The sequence below is a fragment of the Anopheles cruzii genome, chromosome X (assembly GCF_943734635.1).
Source record: "Anopheles cruzii chromosome X, idAnoCruzAS_RS32_06, whole genome shotgun sequence".
NCBI classification, from domain to species: Eukaryota; Metazoa; Arthropoda; class Insecta; order Diptera; family Culicidae; genus Anopheles; species Anopheles cruzii.
In genome coordinates this window covers 10,541,713-10,566,852 of record NC_069143.1, presented here as the reverse complement: position 1 = coordinate 10,566,852, position 25,140 = coordinate 10,541,713, and the positions used below count along the sequence as shown (strand labels likewise).

Below are 25,140 nucleotides of genomic sequence, written 5' to 3'. Positions count from 1 at the left end.
CGAACTAGATTGGTTAGTTGAAATGTGAATCGGAGGTAATCCAAAACCAATCATTGACGACGCATTGGCCAGTACAGTAGCCGGGAATCTTACCCGGGTTTTGTACGCCACGCTGCCTACGCATACGCAGGAACGGAGAGACTGCTGTAGCGTGAGTTTGTATGTTTGTGCGCTTTTCGAGCGTAGAAGTGGATTGAAATTGTAACAAGTGTCTGATAACTAGGAGTGATGAAGTACAGGGTGGTCAATTAAGCGTTCACTTTTTAATTTGGTTCCAAAAAAAATCGGCTAAATATTTTTCGACGCTTGAACATTTATACGAAAGGTTGATGAAAGGTTTGAAAGGTTGAATACAATTTCGGTTGCAGAAATATGAAAAACTTATTTCCAAATTTGTAGGTAAGGTCTCATAAACGGTACGATTAATAAGCGTCGACTGTTCGGTGCAGATTTTGTTCTGGCGGCATCATCGGCCGCCGTATGAATGAATGGAAAAGGAACCGCCGGAACCGTCGAAGGGTTACGCGCTATCGAGCAATGTTCTTTGGCGAAATTGAAGCTGAGAACTTGGATGATATTTGGTTAAAACAGGACGGGGCTATCTGCCATACAGCGGCAGCCACAATCGATTTTTTGCACCCCATCTTCGAATATCGAACAATCAGCAGAAATGGTGTTCTGAATTGACCTCCCAGAAACGGCGATTTGATACCATTGGACTGTTATCTTTTGGGCTGCGGTGAAACATAAATGTTTCGAACGAACAAACCAGCAACTATAGACGATCTCAAGACCGACATTCAAATTGACATTGCCGAGAGAGGATCACAGACAGTCGAAAATGTACTCAAAAAAGGTGGACATTTGACCAAAATTGTTTTACATAAAAAAATGGAATGAATAAACCTTTCATATAAAAGCATCAAAAGATATTTAGCCGTTACTATAACCAAATGAAAAAGTGATCGCTTCTTTGACCACCCTGTGTAACTTTCGGTGCGATTGGTTACATTACAGGAAAGTTGTGCATACACTGCTACCGCAGCTCAACGTCTCTCGTCCATGTGAAAATAGAGTGCACCTGAAAAATCATCGCTTTCGTTTGTGTACGTTGCGTGTGCAGAGATTAAGCTAGAACGTAGTGAATGTTGGTGCGGTGTGTCGTGCGAAACATTAAATCGTTGGAGCCTGGGCACGGCTTCTAGTTTTGGTGCAATTGTTATAGGTTAGAGCAGAGACATTGATTTAGCAGCGCTGCCATACATGCGCATCAGTTGCTCACGGTATTTTATCGCAGCCGCTAACTAGTTCACGGGAATGATGATGTTGTCGTACTGGGGCTCACGGGTCTAAGATGTCTACACCGACCAAACGCAAAATAACATTAGAACTATCCAGTAAAAAGTCTACGTTGGTCAAAGATCGTCCAAGCGTCTTCCAGCGTCTTGGTACCAAGCGAGTCGGCCGCTCGTCCTCATCGTCTCAGCAGCAGCATCAGCAACAGCAGTACCACTCTCAAGATACTGGCATTACTATCTGTGTTAGTGTCATTTTGCGCGAATATGTTACAGACTAAGAAAATAAAATTCCGTTCCTCTAAGATAAAAAAAAACCTGACCAGTTCCCTTTCGTTGTAGCACATTTCAAAGTAAATCGCTCTTTTCGAGCACTTTTGTAATGCCTACAGCCTCCAAAACACAAATAAATCATGGTCACTGCTCAACTGGTCACTTTACACAAAAATTATTTTAAAATATTTGGTTTCGTCCTTAAAAGGCGTTCTACTGGCCTCACTTTTGTGTTCTCTTAGTCTGTAACAATTCACTCTTACCACTTATCACTATCACTCTGGAGAGGATATCTAATGGGTCCTCTTTTTTGCCTTTTCCCATAGGAGACGAAGGAAGAAATCGTAAGGCGCATCGTGTCGGCCGTAGACGAACCGAAAGTGGTGAACGTGCCGGAGAGTGTAGCGGCACACGCCCGAATCATACAAGCACAGCTGGCAGCGAAGCAGTTGAGCGGTAAAACCGTAGGACCATCAGTAGAGCACCCAGCCGCTGGTGCGGCTATCGGCAGCACGAGTGGTACTGTGGAACACGGTCTCGGAGGGGAACGGGTTAGACCGTTCGAAAAGCTCCTTGACCAGCCACCACTTCCCCATTACTATCAGCAATACCATCACCAGCACCAACGGCAAACGCCGTCCCGGTACCACAAAAAGCATCACCAGCAGCTGCTGCAACACAACGAGGAGCAGAAGCTGCAGGAAGCTGAACCATCGTCGCACGTGTACAAGAAGCTGGTGAGCGGTAGCGGTCAGCTGCGTCGACGACGTTCCAGCAACATCCAAAGTCCCAGCAGTGCGGAAGGGGACAGTAGCAGCAGCAGTATCGCCCCGGCACGAGACCCAGGCTCTGGTGAAGCGGCTACGTGGGATCAGTCGTCCTTGGAGAATGCTGACCAGGATTTGCTAGAGCGCAAGCGTCAGGAACTACAACACGAGCTAAAGCTAGAAATGGATGCAACGAAGGTAAAGAAGGATCAGCTAGGCAAAAAGCTAAAAAAGCAGTTGATACCGTCAAGTTCGCACCGCTCCCAGCGGCAACATCATCATGTGCACCAACAGCAACAACAGCAACTACAGCAGCACCACTGCTCATCCTCCAGCTCCGACAGCTCCAGCAGTTCCGGGTCGGATTCATCTGACTCGGAAACGTCGAGCTCGTCCAGCAGCTCATCCCATGCGACAGTTCACCGGCGGCCGAAGAAACGCCACGCGGCAACGCGCGTCCTACGAGCGTCGAGCACTAGCTCGGAATCGTGCGCTAGCACCATTACTAAGCTGTCGAAAAAGCATGCCAAAAAGCTGGCCGCCGCGCATGAGACCGTAACGGTTGGTGGCAAGCGTCTGCTGGAGAAGAAATCCGCCATAGGATTGCAGATGTTGGCAAAAACGATCTGTTGTCAAAAGCTTGCCACATCGAACCAGAATGCCGCCCTCAGCGGCAGTGGTAGCGGGGGTGGCAGCGGCAGCGCTAATGCGCGCAAAGCTGCCCGGGAACTGTCGCAATCGCCGGCGGGTAAGATTTCATCGAAGTATTCTGTAATGAAAGCAAAAATGTTGAGCGCAAAAAAGGAAAAGCTGTCGGCCATTGATGCACGCGAAAGAGTCCGTGAAAAGGAGCGCGAGCTGGCACTGCGAGAAAAGGAACGGGAAAGAGAAAAAGAAAGAATGCGGTTGCGCGAGAGGGAACGAGAGCGCCTGAAGTTGCGTGTGGTATCTCCACCGATCGCGCGAGCACGGACAACCATTTCGCCCGTGCCGGTCCGAGGATCGGTGATCATAAAGAAGAAGAGCCCCGAGCGGCGCGTGTCCCCTCCGCCGGTATCTCGGTATCGCGAAATCGTGCCCATGCGTCGTGAGCGATCGCCTTCCGAATTGCTACCGGATCGCGATCGTCGGAGGCACGAGGTGCTGAAGGAGCGCGAGCGCCGCGAACGCCAGGAGCGGCAGGAACGAGAAGCGCTGCGTAGCAAAGAGCGCCAGGAGCGCGAGGAAGCTCTAGTGCGGTGCCAGGAACGTTCACGTGAACGATTGACCGTGAAAGACCAGCAGCAGCATCAACATCTGCACCAACACCAGCACCAGCAGCAGCAGCTGCAACAGCAGCAACATCAAGTTTTACATCAACACCAGCAACAGCAACAGCAGCAGCAGCAACAACAACAACAGCAGCAACAGCAACAGCAGCAACAGCAACAGCAACAGCAACAACAGCAGCAACAACCACAGGCCCGCACTTTGCGACGGGTTGACCGTGATAACGACGGTGGGCTGGAGAAGCCGGACCGCCACCGGCCAGTCGAGCGCCTGTTGCCCCGGCCGGCGGAGCGTGCACGTGCACTGGCTGCAGCACGTTCACCGGGCAAATCGGTCGATAGGGACCGCAGCCGGTCGGGTTCCCCTAGAAGCGCAAGGCTGCGCGACCGGGATCGTTCGTCGTACGAAAGACTAGACCGTGGCGTTTACCTGGAGGTGCACGAGCGGCGTAGCCGATCGAGGGAGCGTGAGTACCTGACGATGGTGCCAGCCATCCGGGGCACGCGGCGGGAAAGTCCTCACTACGAGCGTCACACAATGATGGCGCGTGATTATCGTGCGGACACTGACCTTGCTTACGATGAGCGGCTGGTGGTGCGGGGCGGAGGAGAGCGTGGTGTGCACGAGTACGGTCGTGACTATCCGGACGATCCGCCACCACGGCGCGATCATGACCGCACCTGGGATCGGGAACCGCGTGTCGAGGTGGAGCATGGCCGACGATACGAGCGTTCGGAAATGGGCCGTGAGTGGGAAAGCCGCGATCATGGACCGGGGCTCAGCGGGGGCCACTCCAGTCACGGCCGCGAGCCGGAACCCTACACTACCGGGACCGGCGGAGCTGGCGGAAGTGGCAGCGGTGCTGGCGGAAGTAGTTCCACTGGAGGAGGGGGTGTCGGTGGCGGAGGAAATGGCCGTTCATGGGATGATCATCAGTGGAAGGAGAGTGAATCGTGGTCAACGGAAAAGGACCGCGACCGCGGGTTGGATCTGGAGTGGAAGTACAAGGACCGTCAGTGGGAGCACGACGAACGCGGCGGTGGTGGTCCGCCCCCTCCTTCCACATCGCACGGACATGGACCGATACATGGTCCTTCGGGACCGCGGCGTTCCTGGCAGCCGGCATCGCACGGTGGCGGTTCCGGAGGTGGTGGCGGCAGTGGCAGTGGCGGCGCTATGGGAGGGCCACCGGAATGGCATTCGGTGAAGGGCGGACCGTCGGACGATCGAGATTATCTGCCCCATCAGCGCGCCCTCAACGATCGCTCCATCGGCTTCCGGCGTCATCCGCATGGTCCGTATCATGGGCACGCTCGCAAGCCGCATATGGGTGGAGGCGGTGGTGGTATTGGGCCTAGCATGCAAAACATTGGTGGCCCTAATCGGTTTCCCTTGAATAAGTACAACGTAAATCGTACCTTACCACCCGGTGGCGGAGGTGGCAGTGCTGGATCACTGATGGTGCCGAGTCTCAATCAATCTTCCACCCAGCATCAGCACCGTCAGACGCCTCCGGTGGCTTCAATGTCGTCAAGTTCAAGTCCCATGCATCAGCTATCGTCTGCGTCACAACCACAACAACTGCCACCGCCGCAGCAGCAGCAGCAGCATCATCAGCAACAAGTGCAGATTCAGCCGAATGTCCACCATCACATCCATTCCGGGCAGCAGCAGCATCAGCGCTCTGGTGGGCATGAACTCGCACACTCGAATGCCGATTGCGGTAGCACTATGGCGGCGCCCCATACGCATCCTGCTGCAGGAGGTTTCCAGCAGGTGAACTCCGCCTCTACGGTTACTCCACCGCCGCAACCGAACGATACCAAACTGGAGCAGGCGATGATTCCACGCAGAATGGCCAATGAACCTAGTAGCCCAGAGCCTGCTGCTGTTACCGGAACCATCTTACCGGAGGGTCGAGCCTGTGATAGCGACGGTGTTACGCCGATCACGGCCGCTCGGCCATCATCCGTAGAACCCGGAACGGAAGATGTAGCCAAGGGATCGGTCATCGGGGCCCAGGATGGTCATGGCGACCAGCACCGTGCTCTGTCTAGACAACAGGCAACCGAAGCAACGGATGTGGACAATCTGAGCGAGATCAGCGATGATCCGGATGAAATACTGATGCGAGAAGAGGTAAGCGGAGTTAGTTACATTTCATCAATAAATATGACAACCATTGTCATGTGTTTATCGTTGTTTGCCCCGCAGGAAATAATAAGCCTTCAGACGAGCAGTTCGATCCTACCCATTGGCAATGGCACCAACAACAAACTGCTGCCTGAGAGTAGCAGCGAGTGTGACGTCGTGACGGCGGTCGGAGGAAAAATCGCACCCGCATTGCAGTTACTGGCAACCGGGGACACTGTGTCGGATAGCGAAAAGAATCCTCCCGCTGCTGCTGCTTTCTTTTGTGGGCAGTCCGTCGTGTCCAAACTCCCGGAAAAGGATGGCGAGCCTATGGATGTGTCAGTGATCGATGCCACGGAACGCAGCACACAGGCAGTGGACGAGACCGCAGAAACTATCGTACCGTCGGACCAACTGTTGATGGACGAGAGCGAGGCGAAGGATGCCGGCAAACTGAATGCCAATAAGGAGCTGAAGGAGGAGATGGATTTGGACTTCGAGGAGATCTCGGATGGCGAGCTTGAGGAGGAGAACAAGTGCAAGGCGTTGGGCGATCCGCTCGGTGTTGACTGGGGAAGTCTGGCCCAAGACACCCACCTAAAGCCGGTACGGCGACTGCAAAACTTTCTGCTATCCCCTCGCAACCGCTGGAAGGCTCAGCACATCCTGCTCGAAACCGGTATTTCGGTGCGCCTGGCAGGGATGAGCTACGCCCAGCGTGTGCTGGCGGAATCGAAGGAAAAACTGCACGAGGAGCTCGATCAGTACCAATCCGGGCTGGCGGCCCACAACGTTCGCGCCAACCTCGACACTAAACCGTCGCCAGTGAACACCAATTGCGGAGGAAATGTCGATGCAGGCTATTCAGCGACTGATCCACGGCACAGTGCGAAGGTAGAACCGTCATTGACAAGTGATGCGAATGGCTTGGAAATCAAAACGGAACGAACAGACGAGCCGCAACCGGGACTGCAGCGATCGTTCAACGGGGGCAGCTGTGCCATCGGTGCGAGTGTTGGGGTCGCCACCGGCGAACATAAGTTCGAGTCAACGCCGGACGGAGCGATCCAGGCATCAACCAGCTTGATCGAACGACTTGAGCAAGATCTAGACGAGATTGATCGGATCCGTCATCCAGTAGCAGACATGCAGGTTGCTTTCCGAGAGCGTTTGCTTGCTCGCCGCAATCTAATTCTGCAGACAGAGCCTGTCACCGGCCACCAGAAACAGTGCGGCCGAGCGCTCAGCGTTCGTTATGACTACCAACTACGACGCCAACTTTGTGGTTATCCGGTATTTGATCGGGTTGTGCAAACAGATTCACCGGTCCGGGCTGGTACAATCCGGTCTGCGCTGCACTTGCAGATCGCTGCCCTTTGTTGCGACTGAAGCACGAATATGTGATTCGGTACTTCAATTCATACTTCAACCATTAAACGAAGAGATGATTGAGAAGAGAGAAAGCGCTTTAAAGCATATATTGTATGCTGTATGCTGCAATTCTGTAACTACTGTGCAGTGTACAGTTATTTCTAATACATGGCTTAGAGCACTTTTTCTTTCTCGTTCGTAGTTATCTCTTCGTTTAATGGTTGCAGCGCCGCAGGACTATCGTAATATCCTACGAGACGCGACCGTTTCTACCCTTTACAGCACATAGGGTATCAATTTTAATTTAGATCTTTTTAGATAAAATACGTATCTATAAAACGGCCAAATGGCCAATCAAGTGTTTTAGGCGAAATGAAAGTTTTTTTTGCAAATCAAAAAGCTGCTGGCGTACAGAGTTTCGCTGGTGTGGCTTCCGTCATACAGGCTTCGGCGGCAAAAGGACATAATTGAATTGTCCTTTAGAACCTCCATGCGCTTTTTCCTTTTGTCCTCTCATCCCTTATTGTTTAATGTTTAGTTTGTGTACCCTCGTAGTTGGATTAACGTGGTTTTGGTTCATGTTTCCTTGGCTTTTTGGCTCGTTGCCCGGTCTTATTGTACAGGTTTAGCTGTCGTCTACCGATCGCGTCCATGGCGTGTCCCGCGATACAATCACAGCAGAAGAGCGTCACCTCGAGCGCCTCAAGGCGTTGGGAAACCAATGATGACCACCAACGATCTATAGAGAGGGCCAAGAAAAAGGAGACAGGGAAAAACCACAATGCACTAAACTTATTTACTTTTTGCCAAAAGAGCCTCTAGCCACCGAAGAAACTACATATACCGGCTATGCCGGGAGAAACATGTGCCCCGGGAACAGCATCATCCACAAATAGAAATGTAACACCACCTATTGGCAATAAAAAGATTCTGATACTGAGTAATTTGAAAACACAATAACAACTCAATCCCGACAACAACAATAATAATACATCAACCGATACCCAATGCATCGTCGACATCTTACAGCCGTGCTGGCCCGGGATAAGGCTATTCTGAAGTGGAGGAAATGCCACATTTTGCTTACAATTCTTTGGTTTAGTTAGATTAAGTAAACTATTAAGTAAATTAAATAAATACGGCCGGGTCCGTTCTATTGGAAAGAATCAACTTCCGTTAGTCGAATGTTTTTTTGTTGAAGACGCGTAATCAGGTTTGAAGTAAGAAGACTCGAAACGAATGCAAGACACATAAGAGAAAGAGTATGCTTCTCCTAATTTATTTCTTGGAGCTTTTTACCTCGCGTGTGCCTTCCGATTCGATCAACCAATTTGTCAACCAATTGCGTTTAAGATCTTTGCTCCCATTCTGTGGGACTTTTATCGTGAATTTGAATTACTCGTGTTACTAAACACACAATTTTATTATAATCGCACTGGATTCATTTGTGAAAGCGCCTCTCGTGAACTGATCCTGAAATTCAATTGCCTGCTAGCACCGCCGCACCGAAGCTACATAAAATCCGGATAATACCAAGTCGTGGCCCTTACATAGTTCAATACAATCAAATTAAGAACGTTAACAACCCAACGCAAACTGCGTTAACAGCTAGTGAGTTTTACACGCGTCGTCATCTAACGGAGCTGCTTTTTTATATAAAGTTGTTATAGACACCCCTTTGCCATGCACTTGTGTACATGATGGGGACGGCAGTTGTTAGCGTTCTCAATGTGATTTTAACGAACTTTACGGGAACTAGACACCGCCCGGAGTTTAGGTAATCATGAGACGGCAATGGTAGTAGACATCTAACTTTACTGACCCTGCTTACCGTCAATGCACAGTATCATCGTATCGTCGTTCTTTTTCCTAAAATTTGCCCACTGCCTTTATCATCTACAGGACGTAACGGTATAGCTTACGTTTAAACGGCGCTTCTATTGTGAGAAAATCATAAATAACTCAAAAGACAGAAGAGTTCCTCGTGAACGACCGCCAGTAGCCTTCACCCTCCTACCCTCCTTAAATAAATGATCATTACGAGCGCAAATATAATGAAGTGATTTCACTGCGATTTGTGCTGTTGTCCAGAAGTGCATCCGACGCCAGTGCGCTCCTTGCAGGACCAACAGTAGATCTACTGACAGTTTTTCTTGGGTCTTTGTCTTTTGAGACTGGCTTCATTTTTCGTACAGGCTTGCTGAACATTTTGTCTATTAACGGGGAGCCTATTCCGGCGGACCAGTGGAGAACATTTTTCAATCATCTTTTCCAATACCGATATATAAATATGAAGTAAAACCTTTTTTTGTTGTATTTGAAAGTTTCTAGGGTTGCTCACCCTAGCCAACTCCTCGCGAATAATTAAATTTAGCATATATGAGGTAATTATGAGGTAAATAATGATGCCCTTTAAGCAAACGACTATTCCGTTTCTATCCTCTGACCACCTAACTTCTACATGAAGTACAATGTGGTGAAAGGAAAACTAAAACCCTGGAAAATTTGCTTGCAATAGAAACTAGTTTGTTTGTTTTTTTTTTGTTTGAATAAGATTCCTACGGTGGAACAAAAATCACAAAACTGCGAACGAAACCGCTGCGCTGGGCACATTAGTCTAATATTTAACATAGTGTAGCGACAAAAAAGTCGCTAATAAAAATGAAACAGTTAAAGACATACATTGACTGGCTCGCGCAGGAGCAATAATAATACGGGGCGTAATAAGTGCATGTAAAGCTACAGAAAAGGGGAGCTACTGGCGAAAAAGAATGCAATACATTCAGAATCACACTTTTCCCTTTGCTTCGTATCCGTCCGTCGGCGTCCAACTTGCGGCGTTTTCTACAGCTCACGCGTCGTGCCCCGCTGTCGCTTCGCTACTCGATCTCTACACCGTCACGAGCGCCCGTACGTCCTTCTGTACCACGTAGAATTTGTTCTTTTTCCCGATCAGGCCCCAAATGACGGCCACGTTCTCGATCACCACATTGATCGGTATGGTGCAGAGCGCCCCGAGCACACAGGCCAGAAACTTGACCACTCCGAAGCGGTACAACGAGAACGATTTGATCACACCGAACACATACATGTAGATATTGAATCCGGCGATGAAGGCGCATACAAAATCGATCACGTTCGGGCAGGGAATTGGGTAGAGAGCGGCAAACACCATGTTGGAGGTGGACAGAGGCATCGTTATCCAAGAGCAAAGACTGATGCCAAGTAGCAGCTTGTTGCACACCGGTATCATGGGCGAACGCACGACCAGTAGGATGCCTTGCAACCAGCGCTTCCGCTGCTGCAGGAAGTCGACGAGCGTGAAGGGCGATTTCTCGTACATTTCTCCCTCGATGAAGTCGAAGGTGTAGCCTTGGGCGAAGGCACGCATCGCGAAGAAACAGTCTTCCGCTACCGACCCGTCGATCCCATTGTCGAACGAAACGTCTTTCTCAGCGTGCACCTGAAAAGCGGGCAGTAGTAAATTAAGTCAAATGCGCCGTCAAAGCCACATGTGCGTGGGTGTGTGTATTGCAGCCCTGTTTACCTGTGTCACCACGTAGCTGCCCTTCCAGCTGAAGAACGGCCTATGGAACAGTTTGAACTGCAGACGCAGCTTGCCCATATCGTCCGACACTCGGAAGCTGTCGGCGAGTGTCGTCAGCCAGTTGACGACGTTTTCGTTCGCGTATGTAATCAGCCCTTGCCCAAACGGGTGCTTGCCGTCGAGCACGAAGTTGATGATGCCCCGCACACTGTTTTCCGTCAGCAGCGTTTCCTCGTCCAGATGCACCACCCAGTCGTTGTTGTTCAGCACGTTGACGCTCTCCTCCAGACAGTACTGCAAGGCGCGCGCCTTAAACATGGCCCCGCTCTTGGTTTTATACTCTTTCGGCACGACGATCTCGCGTGTCCGCCGGTGCTTCGGCAACCCGATCGGCTTGTCCGTCACCACCTCGATGAGGAAGTTCTCCAGCCCCGTGTCGAGGCAAGTGTTCATGTTGCGCAGTACATTCGACTGCACCAGGTCGGCGTAGTCACCCCGGGTGACCACCCGGATACAGATGAATGGTGCTAGCAGCGGGGAACCCTTCAGCACCACCTTCTCCGGGAAGGCATTGTAGATGATCAGTCCGAAGAAGTTGAACAACACTTGCGGCAGGGTGAGAAATGTAAGCACCCGGAGCAGGTACAGGATAACGGTCGCCAACGAACCGTACTCGGCCCAAGGATCGATCGACACGAAAGAGTTCTCGTTCACCTTGATACCACCCGAGAACACCTCGAACACCACCAACAGAGTCAGTAGTAGGCCGCAGTGCAGCAAATGTTTCGAGGCAGAATTTAGCATTGTTGCGACGGTTGTTGTCTCGCGTTTCGGTTCGAGTTGGAGTAGAAGCTGACCAGGATATTCAGGCGGGTCGGGTGAACAGGATACTATGGGTTAAACTGGACTGAAGATGATCATCGGCCGCCAGTGGGATTAGTCGAATTGTTATGCTTTGGATGAAACCGATTCGCTACGCACACCGTCGTTGGAGGCTTTTTGTGTACTGATGAAAGCCTCCCCGTCCGGGTCAGTAGCGCACCGACAATAATCACCAGAAGTGTTCAAGTGGCATCCCTGTCGATCTAGTTGTATTGAGGAAGAGATGCAATCAGATAGAGCGCAGTTCGGTGCAACGGTTGCAATGATCGGCCGAAGCCGCCGAAAGGCACTGCGCTAACGTCAACGCGCACGTGACGTGACGCCGTGACGTGACAATGCTTTCCGTTGGAATCTGCTATTCGAGCTGGAAGTGAAAAGGGGAAATTTGGCAAGATTAGATGAGATGAAGCAATCCATTACAGAGATATGTAGTTTTACACTGTACTTCGGTTGTATATAATTCGTCAAACTCATGTACATAATGGAAATGAGCGAGCACCAATCGTTAGATTGGAGACCGAGGCCGCTTCGGATTATTCCAGCACGTCGGCACTATCATGCCGGTCATATCGATAATACTCTGATACCCACAGCCAAGTACCACTACTAAAGAGTTTGTAACGTACGCGGGCGCAGTACTGTCATCGCATTGCTATACCCAGTACAACGCACACAACGCCTACAAGGCTAATTGAGAGTGATTCACGCCTGGTGATAAACTCCGTCGATGCGTCCGCCGGTGATTAAAACCAAGTCCAAGACGTCCGATTGCCTCCCAACAGGGAAGTGGGTGGGGCCGACACTCTTGGTATCTGCATCCGACTGGTATCTGGACTCTCTGAAGGGAAATGATTCATTCGTGCGCCCACAGCAGAAATCTATCTAGGCTGATAAGCAGCCTTTCGGCTAGAATCTAGTTGATAGGCTTATCAGCCTATAGACGAACCGGCACACTCCGATGAACATAGCTTGTCCGATGCTTCTATTGCCAGCTTCTCTGCCAATGCTCTATCGACTTCGACCTGTGATAATGCCTAGGGGCTCTCATGTGCTCACAGACTGACGGTTGTGATATAACGCTCCAGTGCCCCGTATCCTCCTCCCTTCGATCGCAAGCAATCATCACCAGCTACAGCCGCTTTGTACTGCCCACAAGCCGTACAACCGTTTCCAACGAGGGTCAACAGGGAGTATTAATGCCGGTGATAAGTACAGCAATGGCAGCAATTAACGGTGATAGAGGAATGGTGGATCGAACATAGGTCATACTTTTTATAACGAAGCACATGACAGTCGAATGGGGGGAGCGTCACGCGCGCGCTGTGTCGAGAGAGGGTATTTGGGATTAGCAAGGACAGTGCGGGAAGAGGAGAGCCAATTTCCCCACCAACCGCTATACCACCAGTGTGTAAAAAAAACCCGAATCCGTTATCTTATCGCAGGAAGTGTCCGTTTTTTTGTCTTAATGCCACCCAGTTACTGCAGGGCTAGCGACAATGCGGCTTGGGCTGCAATCTGTGGCCTCCGGTGATATTAACTGGTCACACTGGGAAATCATTTGTAACCTTCACGCTCCCTGCCCCCCCTAATCGTAGTTAGTTCACTTTTCTTCCGTGGAACAGGGCATCCGCGTAGGGACCGGGAATGAAGCGGGAGCATGAACAAGGCATGCGAGTTTGGTGATTCAATGGCCATATAAAGGCACTGTTTGAGCGAGAAAACAACGACATCCCGTGGCCGACTGAGTCACATGATGAGTGGTCTTTTCACCGATTATGGCGGTCGCGATCTCGCGCGCGACCGTGTTGGGTTTATTTTTGGCCATGTTCTTAACTGTGCGCCAAACGCACCGGGTGGGTTTGCTTGGTTTGCATCATTATTGCACCTGACGATAGCACATTCTGTTCTCCGATAACCTTTTTGAGGGCAATAATGCCCACTGCTAGATCTATAGGAGTTTAGTCCACAGGAGTAATAGGTGTGCCATGTTAGAAAGCAATATTTCAAACCCTGTTTACTCTACGGGGACCTGAGATCAGCCATCGTTTCCAGAAAGTAACCGTGCCTGTTTATGGATTGAAAATGAAAGCAAGATTGCAGGAATTGCAGAACAGAAACTAGCTCATCTTGCCAACGGCGACGAACAATACCGATCCCCGTTGGCCCACCTAAATCGTTCAAGTCGGACATGCTGAACTGAAAATTAAATGCAACCAGCATCGCGCATGGAAGAATCACAATTTAAATACTTGAAGGCCTACCAATGGGAGTGAAATAATCCTCATTTTGATGGACGGTATTATTTTGCTCTTCACAGATGTTTACACTGCCAAAGTTACTCGCCTACAGCTGGCCACAAGCCGGAGGATGCGCCAGACCACCTGCGCCAAGATTCCGGAGGTGCAACCTGTGGATGTTTCATGAATTTCCATTCCTACTGTCTTGTGGTACCCATTGTTCTACTATCTTTCGGTCTACTTTCTACTATCCTGTGGTATCCATTACCAAATCTGGAACTATCTCCATAAATCCATTTCTTCTTTCTTCTATCGGCAGCAAGCATTAGCATCAAAATGTGTCGGTCAAACGCTCGCCTCCTTGGGTTTGCAAATTGCACAGCAAGCAACATCTTATCCGTTACTAATCGCATCAAACAATTCTCATTCGAAAGTGAGCAGAATAGTTTTGGTTCTCTTGTTGTTTAGCAGCACCCAGAGATTAGCAGTTGTCAAACAACAACATTTCGCAAACGAATGTTGCCGAACAGTATCTTCTCGTCTGCTCAAAAGCATTATCGCGTTTGAGACTTTCAGCGTGGGCATCTGGGGTACTGTTTGTGCTGCTCTTGAAAAAAACAAAAAAACCAATCATAACTTGGTGTGTTGTACGTGCGCTGTCACTTTGTGGAGCTTAATTTGAATTATCGAGTTGACTGACTGACAGCCTTCGCCGTGCAATCGTTTTCGTTCATGCGAAAACAGTGGCTTACGGTCTAAATGCGATTTTAACGAGCAGAGACCTAGGTAGCGCTCGATATAGGCAATGTTCGGGGGTGCTAATAGCAGCTAATTTTAATAGCGCACAATTAGCACAGCACATTAATCAAAAAGCAAATCCAATCGGGAAGAAAGATTCGTTCCTTGGGGTGTGTGCCCAAATGCATCGCAGCGGTGTAGGGAGAAGAATCGAGCTCATGGTCACAGCACAGCACACAGATGGGATGCTGTGGTTGCAACTCCCGACGACATCCGGGCTATCCGACAAATCTCTAGCAGGAAGTGCTGCAAAAATATCAAAACCAAAGCTCGTTATGTGCCGGCTGTGAAAGGAGTGGCGTTAGATTGCAGAGTGCAAAGAACAGGGAAGGAAGATGTTCTAACATACTTATAGGCGCAGTTGCGTGTCGCGGCGGTTCATAGTATGCGGTAAGACCTGTGACATTTAAGATTAATAATTTCGACGGCACGCACAGCTTCGCAATGTTCAATCTGTATTACCTGGTTATGGATGCAGTTAATTGGACCTACCTTTTTCACGGGACGATGGAGAATGGGCTAATACAACACGATGGAGCCAGGTGCCTTCTTTAGGATCCGATGCGCTTTCTTCTTTATTACAATTTCTGGCGATATGGTGGTTACTGCGCCACGGTATCTGTGATGCTGACAGGACAGAGGAAGAGGGAGTTAGAGTGGCGTTGCTGGTGCGTAAGCGAATCGGTATTATTCGCTACCTCGCTCAACCCCACATTCGCACAGGTCGTACGCGCGCGCTCGTATCCACTCGGGGCACCTGGGTTGGGTTTGATTTTATTTCGCTGCTTGGACGGTGATCACCCTTTCGGTTCGGCCGGTTGGTTGTTCTTTTGTTGAATGGATGCAGAATCTGGGTGTGCTACTGCTGATTGGCTGATTGGTTGCGTGTGGAAGCCGCGAAGCTGCGTCGTTGCCACCGATGGAAATTTGGCCACTTTCCTTCCCGCCTGCACCGGGCACTTTTTCATGCACACTTTCTCGCGAACTCATTCGCTATCACAGACAATTATTTCGTAGCGCTTCCGGCATCAGCGAACCGAGTGACCGACGACCGGACGACGTGTGCGCCCACTGAAACTGCCTCCAACACCACCCGAGCCGATACGAACGGGTCACTTGCCGCGCATAGCGATGCGAACCGAGCCGAGAAAACCGTCCTGAACGTCTAACGCCTCAGATTCTGTGTCGCTTGTACACCCCTTTGCCTATAGCGCGTGCCCCGTGCCCGAAGCGAAGGCTTTCGAACAAGCAGACAACCACCAGCAGCACGGACACTGCAACGCACACTGTCACGCAAGGTCGTTTGTACACGCACCATATGTAACGCGCTATCAGCAACAAAGTATGGAAACCACGAATGGAAATCTAAGCAACCGAGTAGTCCGGGAAATGGAAAACGCTTTTCTCTGTCTGCTGTCAAAACGAACATTATTTTCTTTTTCCTTTTAATGACGCATTTCTCTCATCCCTTTGAAGTGCAGCTTGTGTTGCTCGAACAAGATGCACTAACGGCCATGAACCGAATTAACCCTTTACCAACTTTAGGACACACCGTTTTCTAAAATTGCCATTCTTCGGGCTGCGTCCTTTAATGATTACTGCTTAGAGGTATGCCTGACTCATACACGTACAATTGGGCACGCGCAGGCGTCATAAAACCGCGGCATTTTCAGTGTGGAACACCTGTGTCCTGTTTTTCCTGCCACCACCCTGTGCCGGGGTAGATAGTATTGGTGAGGGTGTGTATTCCAAGTGTCGGTGTGGGTTTCAAACCCTAATCACCGCTAAGCACACCACACCAAGGCTAACCAAGCCATTTAAAGAGACATCAATTTGCGATTGGCGTCGACGCGGTGGGCGTCGAATTTTTCAGTCAGTGGCATTTCAACTGCGATGTTCGCTACGAGACCTACGAGTAAAAATTTACCCCTTTGGCCTTTGCGCCACCGCTTTTCTAATCACTTCTTATTATTGTGCAGTTGCCAATATTCGGGGCATGGCAGCAACCATTAGCGTGCATTTTCCCGATTTTCGAATATTAGAAAAGTTAGAAAATGAGTTCATTTGTTCATTGATGCAAGGTGAATTGTGTTCATTGTGAATTGTTCATTTCTTTATGATCGTGTTTGTGTTTTCGAATGTTCGAAAACGCTACTGTCATCGGTAAATATTTCGGTTTATAATGCATAGTTACGAAAAAACAGTCTCTCGACTCGATGTGCCTTTCGCTCTGATATTAAAAACACAAATACATAAGCGAGTGACGATTTACAAAGGATGGACAATCTGCCGATAGACAATTTTCAGTCATCTTTCAAATACTACAAATCCAAAGATCTTCCACCCTCGCTGGAGAATGTTATGACCTTAAACCACACCGGGGACCCACTGTTAAAGGTATGAATATAATTGTTTGTTAGAACGGACCGAGCCATATTAATACTGTTTACGGTAATATTTGGAAACAGTACTACAGTTCTCATTCAATGTTTTTGTTTTGTTTTAGCCGATAAAGGCCATCCCACAAAGCTCTTCGTTTCCCGGATTGCGGCCACCGGAATCGTGGAATGTTTCCCAGCTAACCAGTCGCCCTGGGTTGGTCGTCATAGCCAATCCGTTTACTGGCACGGGGCAACGTTATTGGATGTCTCGAAGTGTGCTTGACTTTCATCGAGGTCTCTCCAAAAATAACTTGTTGCCTTCACAGTTTAACCTGCATCAGCATCCGGGCGGTTGGTGGGAACACTTGCAGACAATTGGCGATCCACTGCAGCGGCAAAAGCTATCGAAGGCGTTGCGCTGGGCTACGCTTGGTTTTCACTACGATTGGACGAACAAAGTTTATAGTGACGGCAAACGAACTCAATTTCCAAACGATCTTGCTGCAATGGTTCAGTACGTAGCCAGTGCACTTGGAATATCCAGTTTCTCGCCAGAGGCGGCCATTGTCAATTACTATCCGATTGGGTCGACACTAGCCGGCCATACGGATCATTCGGAAGAAGATCTAACGGTTCCGCTGTTTTCTTTCAGGTAAGCAGGCAAATAGACACAAACTAACCCAGGGGAGCTTGGGGTCACCTATTTGAGCTGTGCGTTCGGTGACTTAAACTTTGGCTTGATTACAGCTTTGGCTTGGCGGGAATCTTCTTGATCGGTGGTACGACGCGAGAAGAGAAACCGGATGCTCTTCTGTTGATGAGCGGTGATGTAGTCGTCATGACCGGTAACAGTCGGCAGTACTATCACGCGGTACCCCGCGTGTGCGCTAGCGGTGAAATTGCAGTTGAAAACTGTCGGTGGCAGCCTGGGTGTCAATCGAATGAGTTTGAGCTTGATCAGCAGAGCGATGGAGGTACGGAAATGTGTTCAAAGCATTGGCAAAAATGTCACGATAATGATTTCTGGAGTCCAATCCACGATTACATGCAGGGTAGTCGAATCAACATCAATGTAAGACAAGTTAGAAGGTTAAAAGGTTAGAAAGGTTTAAAACTGTCCTAATCTCTAGAGCGAAGCAAGACTAATGCAATGTATCGATATCGGCGCATCGACGCAATCCGTAACGACAGATGTTGTTAGTTAAGAATAGTTGTTGATGAGAATAGTTGATAACGTAAAAGGCCAAAGAATTTTAAGATGAGACGCCTAACAAGATCACAAAATATAAGCTATTAGAAGTGCTTTGATGATTGGAAAAAGATAGCATAAGTGTAACATACGTCACGGTGATTACTTTGAATAAATACTTTGGTAAAATATATTCCAAAATAAATAAATAGAATTCAAGGAAGGTAGAATCAATAAAAAATCAGGTTCAAACATCAGCTAAGTGGTCACGGCGAAGGACTAGAGATGACGAGCAGTAACGACAGAGTCGAGCAAAAGCTCAGAACGTTCCGTATGACCTTTGAATGGCAAACATTGTATGCAATACATGGCTGAAAAGTCTCGTACCTTACACATAGGTGGCGCTAGGCGTATTGAATTCACCGCTTTAGCAGTTGGTACTAACCTTCAAAAGAAGACTGTTAAAATTTCATGATATTCTAGTTTTATTAAAAATAATATTAAAATAATATTATTCTCCGACAGAATTCGTTTTGGGAAAATATGAGTCTTTCCAGGGTCTCCACTGTCTGCAGGAAGATCTAATCGCTTCGTTTGAGAAGATAGAATAGTTAATCGCCTGTGTTTCGCTGTAACGGTTATGATAAATGTCGGTCCTTCGAACCATTCACAATTCATTCACATTCAATGAATAAAATAACATAATTACAAATTGTGCATAACGAAAACATGCACTACTGCACAATCGTTATCGTACGAAAGGTGCTTCCCTCTCGGTTATTGTTCGCAGTTCGTTTACAATTGATCATCAATACACCGATTTTGAGCGGCTGCTATTGCGGTCCGTGGGAACTTCAGTTTCATGCATGATTTTCGACGTGATAGTAAGCTTCTTGTGGTACATTATTGGCATGAGGCTCGCGGTATCTAACTGGCCACTGCCGGGTACTCAATTGGTTGGGGGCTGGGTTTCCATTGGCTCATTATGGAATGTAATCCGATTATCAGGATCAGTGGCGATTCCGGCGAGCCACCCAATCACACCACCCCAGTGAGGCCCAAATACACAACCCTGGTTCGGTAGCGTCCACGGTTGTTGTTTTTTGGACCATCGCCTTCTACTTTTCTGTAACTCCGTTTTCTTTTTATCGGCAAAAGGTATTCTGGGACCAGTGAGCCACTGGGACGGAATACTAGTGCGCGGACACCCGAAGGACAGCGAACATCGTTCGCTATTTAAGCAGCTTTGCATTCCGGTAAGCCGATGTTTTGATGATTTTGCTAAAAAATTTCCGCACCAAAGTTAAGAGGCTCCACGCGGCGTACGAGCTTTTTTCTCAGCAATAGTTAAGCCTAAAATTCATTACAAATAAACAAACTATAATCAGAAAAAAGGCATCATTTGGGCTGGTAGTGGCAAGATTTGCATAAATTCTCGGGGCTGGATCTCGGGGCTGGACCATACGGTGGTTTTATTAGGCTAACGCTGTGACGTTATGTGAATTCATGCCCCTTTTTTGGACAAACAAATCACGTAAAGCTATTCGAAATGACTGATTTGGTGGCAGCAGAGACCCGTCTGCATGCTTCGTTGATCGTCCAAAGCGTTTATTATTTAACGAACATCAAACGTTACATTAATCTTGGTTTTCAGCTGAAATCTGCCTAGTTTCAGTTCATGCTTGGTGCGCAATCAGTTGGTGGTTACTATCTGTGACTGCCGTCGGCTTTTTGAAATATTCGAACTACATAATTTGATCGATGAACGGTTTCACGGTTTCATGAACGTAGACTGTACATGTTTCCCGACCGTTAGATCTACAAAAATCTTCAGAAAGTTGGAGCAGGAGTCCCAAGCAGCTTGCTTGCGATACCATTTATCGCAATTGGAGCCAACACTGGCACCGGTCACACCCGTCAGAGAAAAACTAGTTTTATCTCAGAAACCTGAACCTGATCATCACAGTATATATTCAAGGCACGATACAAAAATAAACCAACGGATTCGGACGAACACGCATTGATTTTTATATAACAAAACATTGACTAAATATAACAGGAACTTCTCAAACGAATGAAAACATTCCAAAAATGAAAACTGCATTTCAACATGTGATTTCCAAAGATGTGGAAATGCAATTTCAATCAACCTCAGACCGTCGGACAACCGGAAGGGCAGCTCGATGGGGCTCGATTCGATTCTATTCGATTGATCGATGTAAGAATAAACCACGCGAACCACGCCACGCCAAAGCCCCGGGGACAACCGGGGTCCGGTGGAACTTGGCTAGGGCGTTTAGAGCCCACCGTGGGCACACTTTGCACAGCCCTGTTTTGTATGTTGAAAGGATCTTTTAAAGCGATGCACTCGATCCCGGTGTATCACTCACATAATAAGATCGTTATCGTTTAACCTAGATTGCTCTCGCCCCAATCTGACCATTCTGTCTGAAAGCCGAAGCGCCGCCTTGGTGGTGCTTAGAACTGCTGCAGGTGGTCGGCCGGTCAACCCCTTAGCTGCCCCCAAGGACTAACACGGACTAAGGGTTACACACGCTACGGTCTAAGAAGCAAACTCCGATTTTGGCAAACTGATAAGCGCCGAAGAGCCTTGTGTCGCGATGATGAAGTTTTCTTGTGGCACGATGGTGTGATGTCTTAGCCTATGCTGCTTGCCAAAGCCCATTCAGCGCGCGGCCTTCGCGAGCAGCATTGTGCGCCAAGAAGGTGGACTACTCTACTCGAGCTGGCAGGCCAGTTCGACCAAAGGCCCCACCGAGGGGCCACCGAGGGGATAGAGTCAAAACAAAAAAGAAGGAAAACAAGAGCCTATTGATAAATCTGGGTCACGGAAGATCGTAATGGTGTTTGCCGTTACAGTACATCGTGTGTAGTTTCAAAGCTTCAGCCTCGCAGCCAATTTCTTATCCATATTCTTAGCATTTCTCTTCATTCGAGTTTTTGTCACCAATTCACCAACTCGTCTCAAGGAACCTGGCTACTCTTAGGGAGTGTAAGGGCGCAGTGTATTGATTTGAGGCACAGCGACTGACCACGATAGTAGTGAAACCGTAAAACAAACGATACTGCGCACAGGACTTTCCATTGTTTGTTTCATCCTTTTTATCCGTTGTTTTTTATATCGCTACATATGTTAAATGGCGTGGACTTTGTTGATCGCAGCAATAAGTTCGTCACTGCTGTTTTAAGTACAGTTAAAAAAATATTTTCATTAACGTTCTTCATGGATTAATGTAAGACGTTCGCCATGTTACAAGCGTAAGTACAAAACAAATTGACTTCTAAATAGCAACATTAAAATATTAAAATGTTAAAAAATTATCAATTGAAATTTTATCCTTTTTTTATTTCAACATTTCATAAATACATTAAAAACAATAAACAATATTTCAGTAATGATTTTCAATGTATTCTTTAGCCTCGCCTCCGTTGAAAGAATTGTTGAGTAATGCCATCTATTGTAAAACCGCATGAATCAATGCAAAGTCCTAGTATTGTAAAGATATTGAAATCTAACAGGTTTATTATGCAAAATATTCGAGCAATAGAAAAAGAAATGGGGAAAAACAAAACACTTTCATAAAACATTGTGTTGCTCGCTGAAAATTAACATATGGTTGCCAATGGCTGTGCCAGTACACGAGGATGAAACTAAACTCTGTTAGTTAACCTTCAAAATGTTGTTCTTAGAAAATCAAACCAACATTCTTCTTATATTCTTCTTCTTCATTCATCAATTACAAACCGCCGGGCGGCCTACAACAGAGCCAATGTTGATCTCTGTTGCTCACTGTAACAAATTTATCAAATCTAGTAGGAACTCAACTTAGTTTTTACTGTTAAGTCTTACATTAAACGTTTTTCGTATTCGCTTCCAAGTTCAATTCCAATCCTTAGAGTTCGTAACTTAGTAACGTAACGTAAGTTAAGTAACTTCGTAACTCCCAACCGTCTTTGGAAACTGTTTTGTGACGACCGCTTACGTAGCTAAAGTCTTACCAAAGGGACACAATTTTGGGATAAACAGCGATAAAGTAAAACAGGAAAACTCTGCCCCCCCCCCCCCTCAATCCCTGCGTAGTGAACCCGCGACTGGTGACCGTATCCTCTCCCACGGGACCTTGTGGCTGACGCATTAGCTTAATTTAAAAACTTAATTTAAAGAAAAAGGGTAACCAGAGAAACCGCTAAATCGCCAACCAATGCGTCATGCGTACGGGGGGGGGGGGCGCGATTTTGCGCCTGCGCGTCTCCCGGCCCGGGGTTTTCGGGGGTCCCCGGGTGGTGGCCCCCAGGTGGTGGCCTCCAGAGGTAGCTCCGGTTTGGCCAAATCTATTTGCATATTTATGCTCACCCGAAACGTGCGAAACAAATGCGTATCCCCTACGGCGGTTCTGCGTGCGTTCTTCCATTCCACCGTCGTTCGGAACCCCGTCAGCCATTTTGCATATGGCCTGCGTCTCCGTCGGCATCTCCCTTCGACCCCGGAGGCAACGTTTGTCTCATAACGCAGGCCCTACGGTCGACGGCGCTGAGCTGGACCCTCGGCTGGACCGGGGACCGAGGTCGACAACATATTAACGCCACAGGTCTAGTCGTCAATCACGACCGTACTTCCGCTCCCAAGGCTAGCTTTTCTCATTTGCCGAAATGCATTAGTTTTGTGCGTTTCTCCCAAAAAAATGCATTAGTTTTGTGCAAATGTTTCGGTGCATAAGTAAGCCCACGACACCACCATCTCTGGGTGGCCGCCGAGCGGTTCGAACCGGACCTAGCTACCCGAAAGGGGATCAAGAATGCAGCAGCGGCAGCAGCAGACGGCGCGTAAGCGCAAGAAAACTGAAGGACCAAGAAATCCGGCACATCGCCGGATGATGGACAGGAGCGCATGGTGGTCTCGCCGCATCGTCTTGTCCCCGGTTCGGTCCCGTCCCCGTTGGGCCCCGATCTGGCTCGGGCGTTATATACATATTTTATATTTCTATAAATACCGACGTTCGGGTTCCGAAGTCTCGACCGGCGCAACGAGCGAATGCGTCTCTGAATGAATTCCTAGCCTAATGAATTGCGGCGACACCCCGTGCCAATGCCGTGTGCGGAACCGGCTTAGGAGGTATTTGGGGCGCACTTTCGCGCATCCCCCCTTTGGAGCTCATCCCTCTGCGCAGTGCGAATTGGCGGGAAATATCAGGGGGAAGGGGGAGCGGTTGGGGGCAACTTGTTAAGCGAAATAATTCACGCGGTATTACAGATACAGAAGGCCACACTCATTAAATGTCACCAAGTTGATTATTAAATATGTGTTTGACAGCTGCTGTCACCTAAAGCGATATCGGATTTTTTAGATAAACGTGTAAACAACACCCTTTTCTTTTTGCATCTCGAAAATGTCGAGTTTTGTTCCTGATAAAGGTCGTTTTGCGGGGAGTACTTCTTCATTACTTCAATGTGAAGGAATGTGCCAGGAGAATATGCTCTTGTTGAGAGATGATCAAGTTGATGATGAAGAATTGGCCATCGATCAGGATGACACATGTCAGACGCAAAAAAGAGCTTGCAGGAGCTGACCCGACACGACAGTTTCCAAACGCCTGATTACGTGAAAGAATGGGAGAAAATAGAGTAGTTACCGAAGGACCATACACTTTCATTAAAGCGGTTCACATGTTTTGTACCTGTAGTTAGGCCACAATTGTCGAATAAACATCGCATGAATTCGCCGATCGCTTAAGTCTCAATACGGCATCGGAAGATTCGGTAGCTAAGGCGTGTGAGTGCTCTCGGATTGCTGCAGTGGATTGCGCTGCTGTAGCCCAGTCCCAGTCTCTACGAACAGGAAAATTAGTCTCAGTCATCCGGGCACAACTCGGATGGATGGAGTTTCTCTCTTCCGGTCCCGGTCCACGACACAGCCTCCTCCACCCGCTCCCCGCGCCGCTCCCCAGCCTACCCCAGGCTCGGGGGAACTGGATGAAGTCATGAGCGTCATTTCGCCACGCCAGCACACCAGACGGAAGCGTTTGCTTTAATTGGACGACTTTAATTTTAGACGCCGCTTACGGCGCGTCGCGATCGGATCCGATCTTCATCTCGACACACCCGCTGTTCACTTCACTTCCCGCCTTCCCGCGTGCACACGGATGGGATGGGATGGCTCTGTTAGAAACCACCGCCCAAAGATGCCCCCCCGAAAAGGCCTAAACGTAGCGAACGGCTTAGAAGAAGAACCTCGAATCCACGATCTCTCTCCCCCCCCCCCCCCTCCCCTCCCCTCTCGATACCGGTCTTGTTCGTGGTCTTCGCGCAGGGGTTTCACACCCGCTCCGGAAGCGAAACGTAATCGATTCGAAATTGCGTCAGCTGACGGTTAATAACGAAGGCTATGTTCCATTAATTATGATCGTTTCTTCGCCGCCCGCCTATGCTAGGGCGGTACGCGGCGGCGAGGGGGGTTCGATCAACCGTTCGTCACTGGACCAGCGACACGCGTGGGTATACCGTGGGTCTCCCCATTCCTCCTCTTCCCGTTCGGCTTCTTCTTTCGACCACTCTTCTGGTTCGCTTTTGCCGGGCGTCCGTCTTCGAAGATTCGTCCAACTGGCGGCCGGCGGACGATTTCAGCGTAGGTTGTGCGGTGGACCCCAACAGAACGATTAGAATTAACGACACGACCCACGGAGCCATACGGCATCGAGGGGACAGCGGCGGTTGCGGCGGCGGCAATAAGAGAAGAGCAAAAAGCGGTCGGGTCGGGTCTTCAAAGGAATCTTTTGGGCCCTTTCGTCACGTCTGTTTTTTTTTGTTCAGTTGGTTGCGTCTTTTAAAATGTGTTATCCTTCGACAACGAGCAGCAAAAAATAAAAATTAAACGACGGACCACGGAGAGACCCGGAGACCCTAAACACGCACAAAACGCTCATCAACGGTAGTGTGTGGGCGATTAGGCGATTAGAAATCTCATCAACGAAAGGTAGCCA

General features: G+C 48.7%; 3 protein-coding genes across 3 annotated transcripts; 2 read left to right on the top strand and 1 right to left on the bottom strand.

Annotated features, from left to right (window-relative positions):
* The first annotated feature begins 1,354 nt into the window (after window positions 1–1,354).
* On the top strand, window positions 1,355–7,238 carry LOC128269652 (uncharacterized). Its single transcript, XM_053007035.1, has 4 exons — window positions 1,355–1,540; window positions 1,895–5,119; window positions 5,204–5,743; window positions 5,819–7,238. The coding sequence occupies exons 1-4, from the start codon at window positions 1,355–1,357 to the stop codon at window positions 7,124–7,126; spliced, it is 5,259 nt and encodes a 1,752-aa protein (XP_052862995.1). The 3' UTR covers window positions 7,127–7,238.
* Window positions 7,239–8,402: 1,164 nt separating this feature from the next.
* LOC128276557 (beta-1,4-mannosyltransferase egh) lies at window positions 8,403–15,722 on the bottom strand. Its single transcript, XM_053016025.1, has 4 exons — window positions 15,271–15,722; window positions 15,065–15,199; window positions 10,656–11,901; window positions 8,403–10,571 (listed from the first exon to the last, which is right to left on the bottom strand). The coding sequence occupies exons 3-4, from the start codon at window positions 11,457–11,459 to the stop codon at window positions 9,999–10,001; spliced, it is 1,377 nt and encodes a 458-aa protein (XP_052871985.1). The 5' UTR covers window positions 11,460–11,901; window positions 15,065–15,199; window positions 15,271–15,722; the 3' UTR covers window positions 8,403–9,998.
* Window positions 15,723–16,813: 1,091 nt separating this feature from the next.
* On the top strand, window positions 16,814–18,291 carry LOC128268752 (nucleic acid dioxygenase ALKBH1). The gene is made up of 3 exons (XM_053005957.1): window positions 16,814–16,969; window positions 17,079–17,605; window positions 17,701–18,291. The coding sequence occupies exons 1-3, from the start codon at window positions 16,850–16,852 to the stop codon at window positions 18,053–18,055; spliced, it is 1,002 nt and encodes a 333-aa protein (XP_052861917.1). The 5' UTR covers window positions 16,814–16,849; the 3' UTR covers window positions 18,056–18,291.
* Window positions 18,292–25,140: the final 6,849 nt, after the last annotated feature.

Excerpts from the sequence above, each read along its gene's own strand:
- LOC128269652 (XM_053007035.1), top strand. The coding sequence starts at position 1,355 with ATGTCTACACCGACCAAACGCAAAATAACATTAGAACTATCCAGTAAA. Across the intron at positions 5,120-5,203 it reads AGCACCGTCAGACGCCTCCG|CAGCAGCAGCATCATCAGCA; the intron begins GTGGCTTCAATG and ends CCGCCGCAGCAG. Across the intron at positions 5,744-5,818 it reads AAATACTGATGCGAGAAGAG|GAAATAATAAGCCTTCAGAC; the intron begins GTAAGCGGAGTT and ends TTTGCCCCGCAG.
- LOC128268752 (XM_053005957.1), top strand. The coding sequence starts at position 16,850 with ATGGACAATCTGCCGATAGACAATTTTCAGTCATCTTTCAAATACTAC. Across the intron at positions 16,970-17,078 it reads CCGGGGACCCACTGTTAAAG|CCGATAAAGGCCATCCCACA; the intron begins GTATGAATATAA and ends GTTTTGTTTTAG. Across the intron at positions 17,606-17,700 it reads GTTCCGCTGTTTTCTTTCAG|CTTTGGCTTGGCGGGAATCT; the intron begins GTAAGCAGGCAA and ends GCTTGATTACAG.
- LOC128276557 (XM_053016025.1), bottom strand. The coding sequence starts at position 11,459 with ATGCTAAATTCTGCCTCGAAACATTTGCTGCACTGCGGCCTACTACTG. Across the intron at positions 10,572-10,655 it reads GCAGCTACGTGGTGACACAG|GTGCACGCTGAGAAAGACGT; the intron begins GTAAACAGGGCT and ends CCCGCTTTTCAG.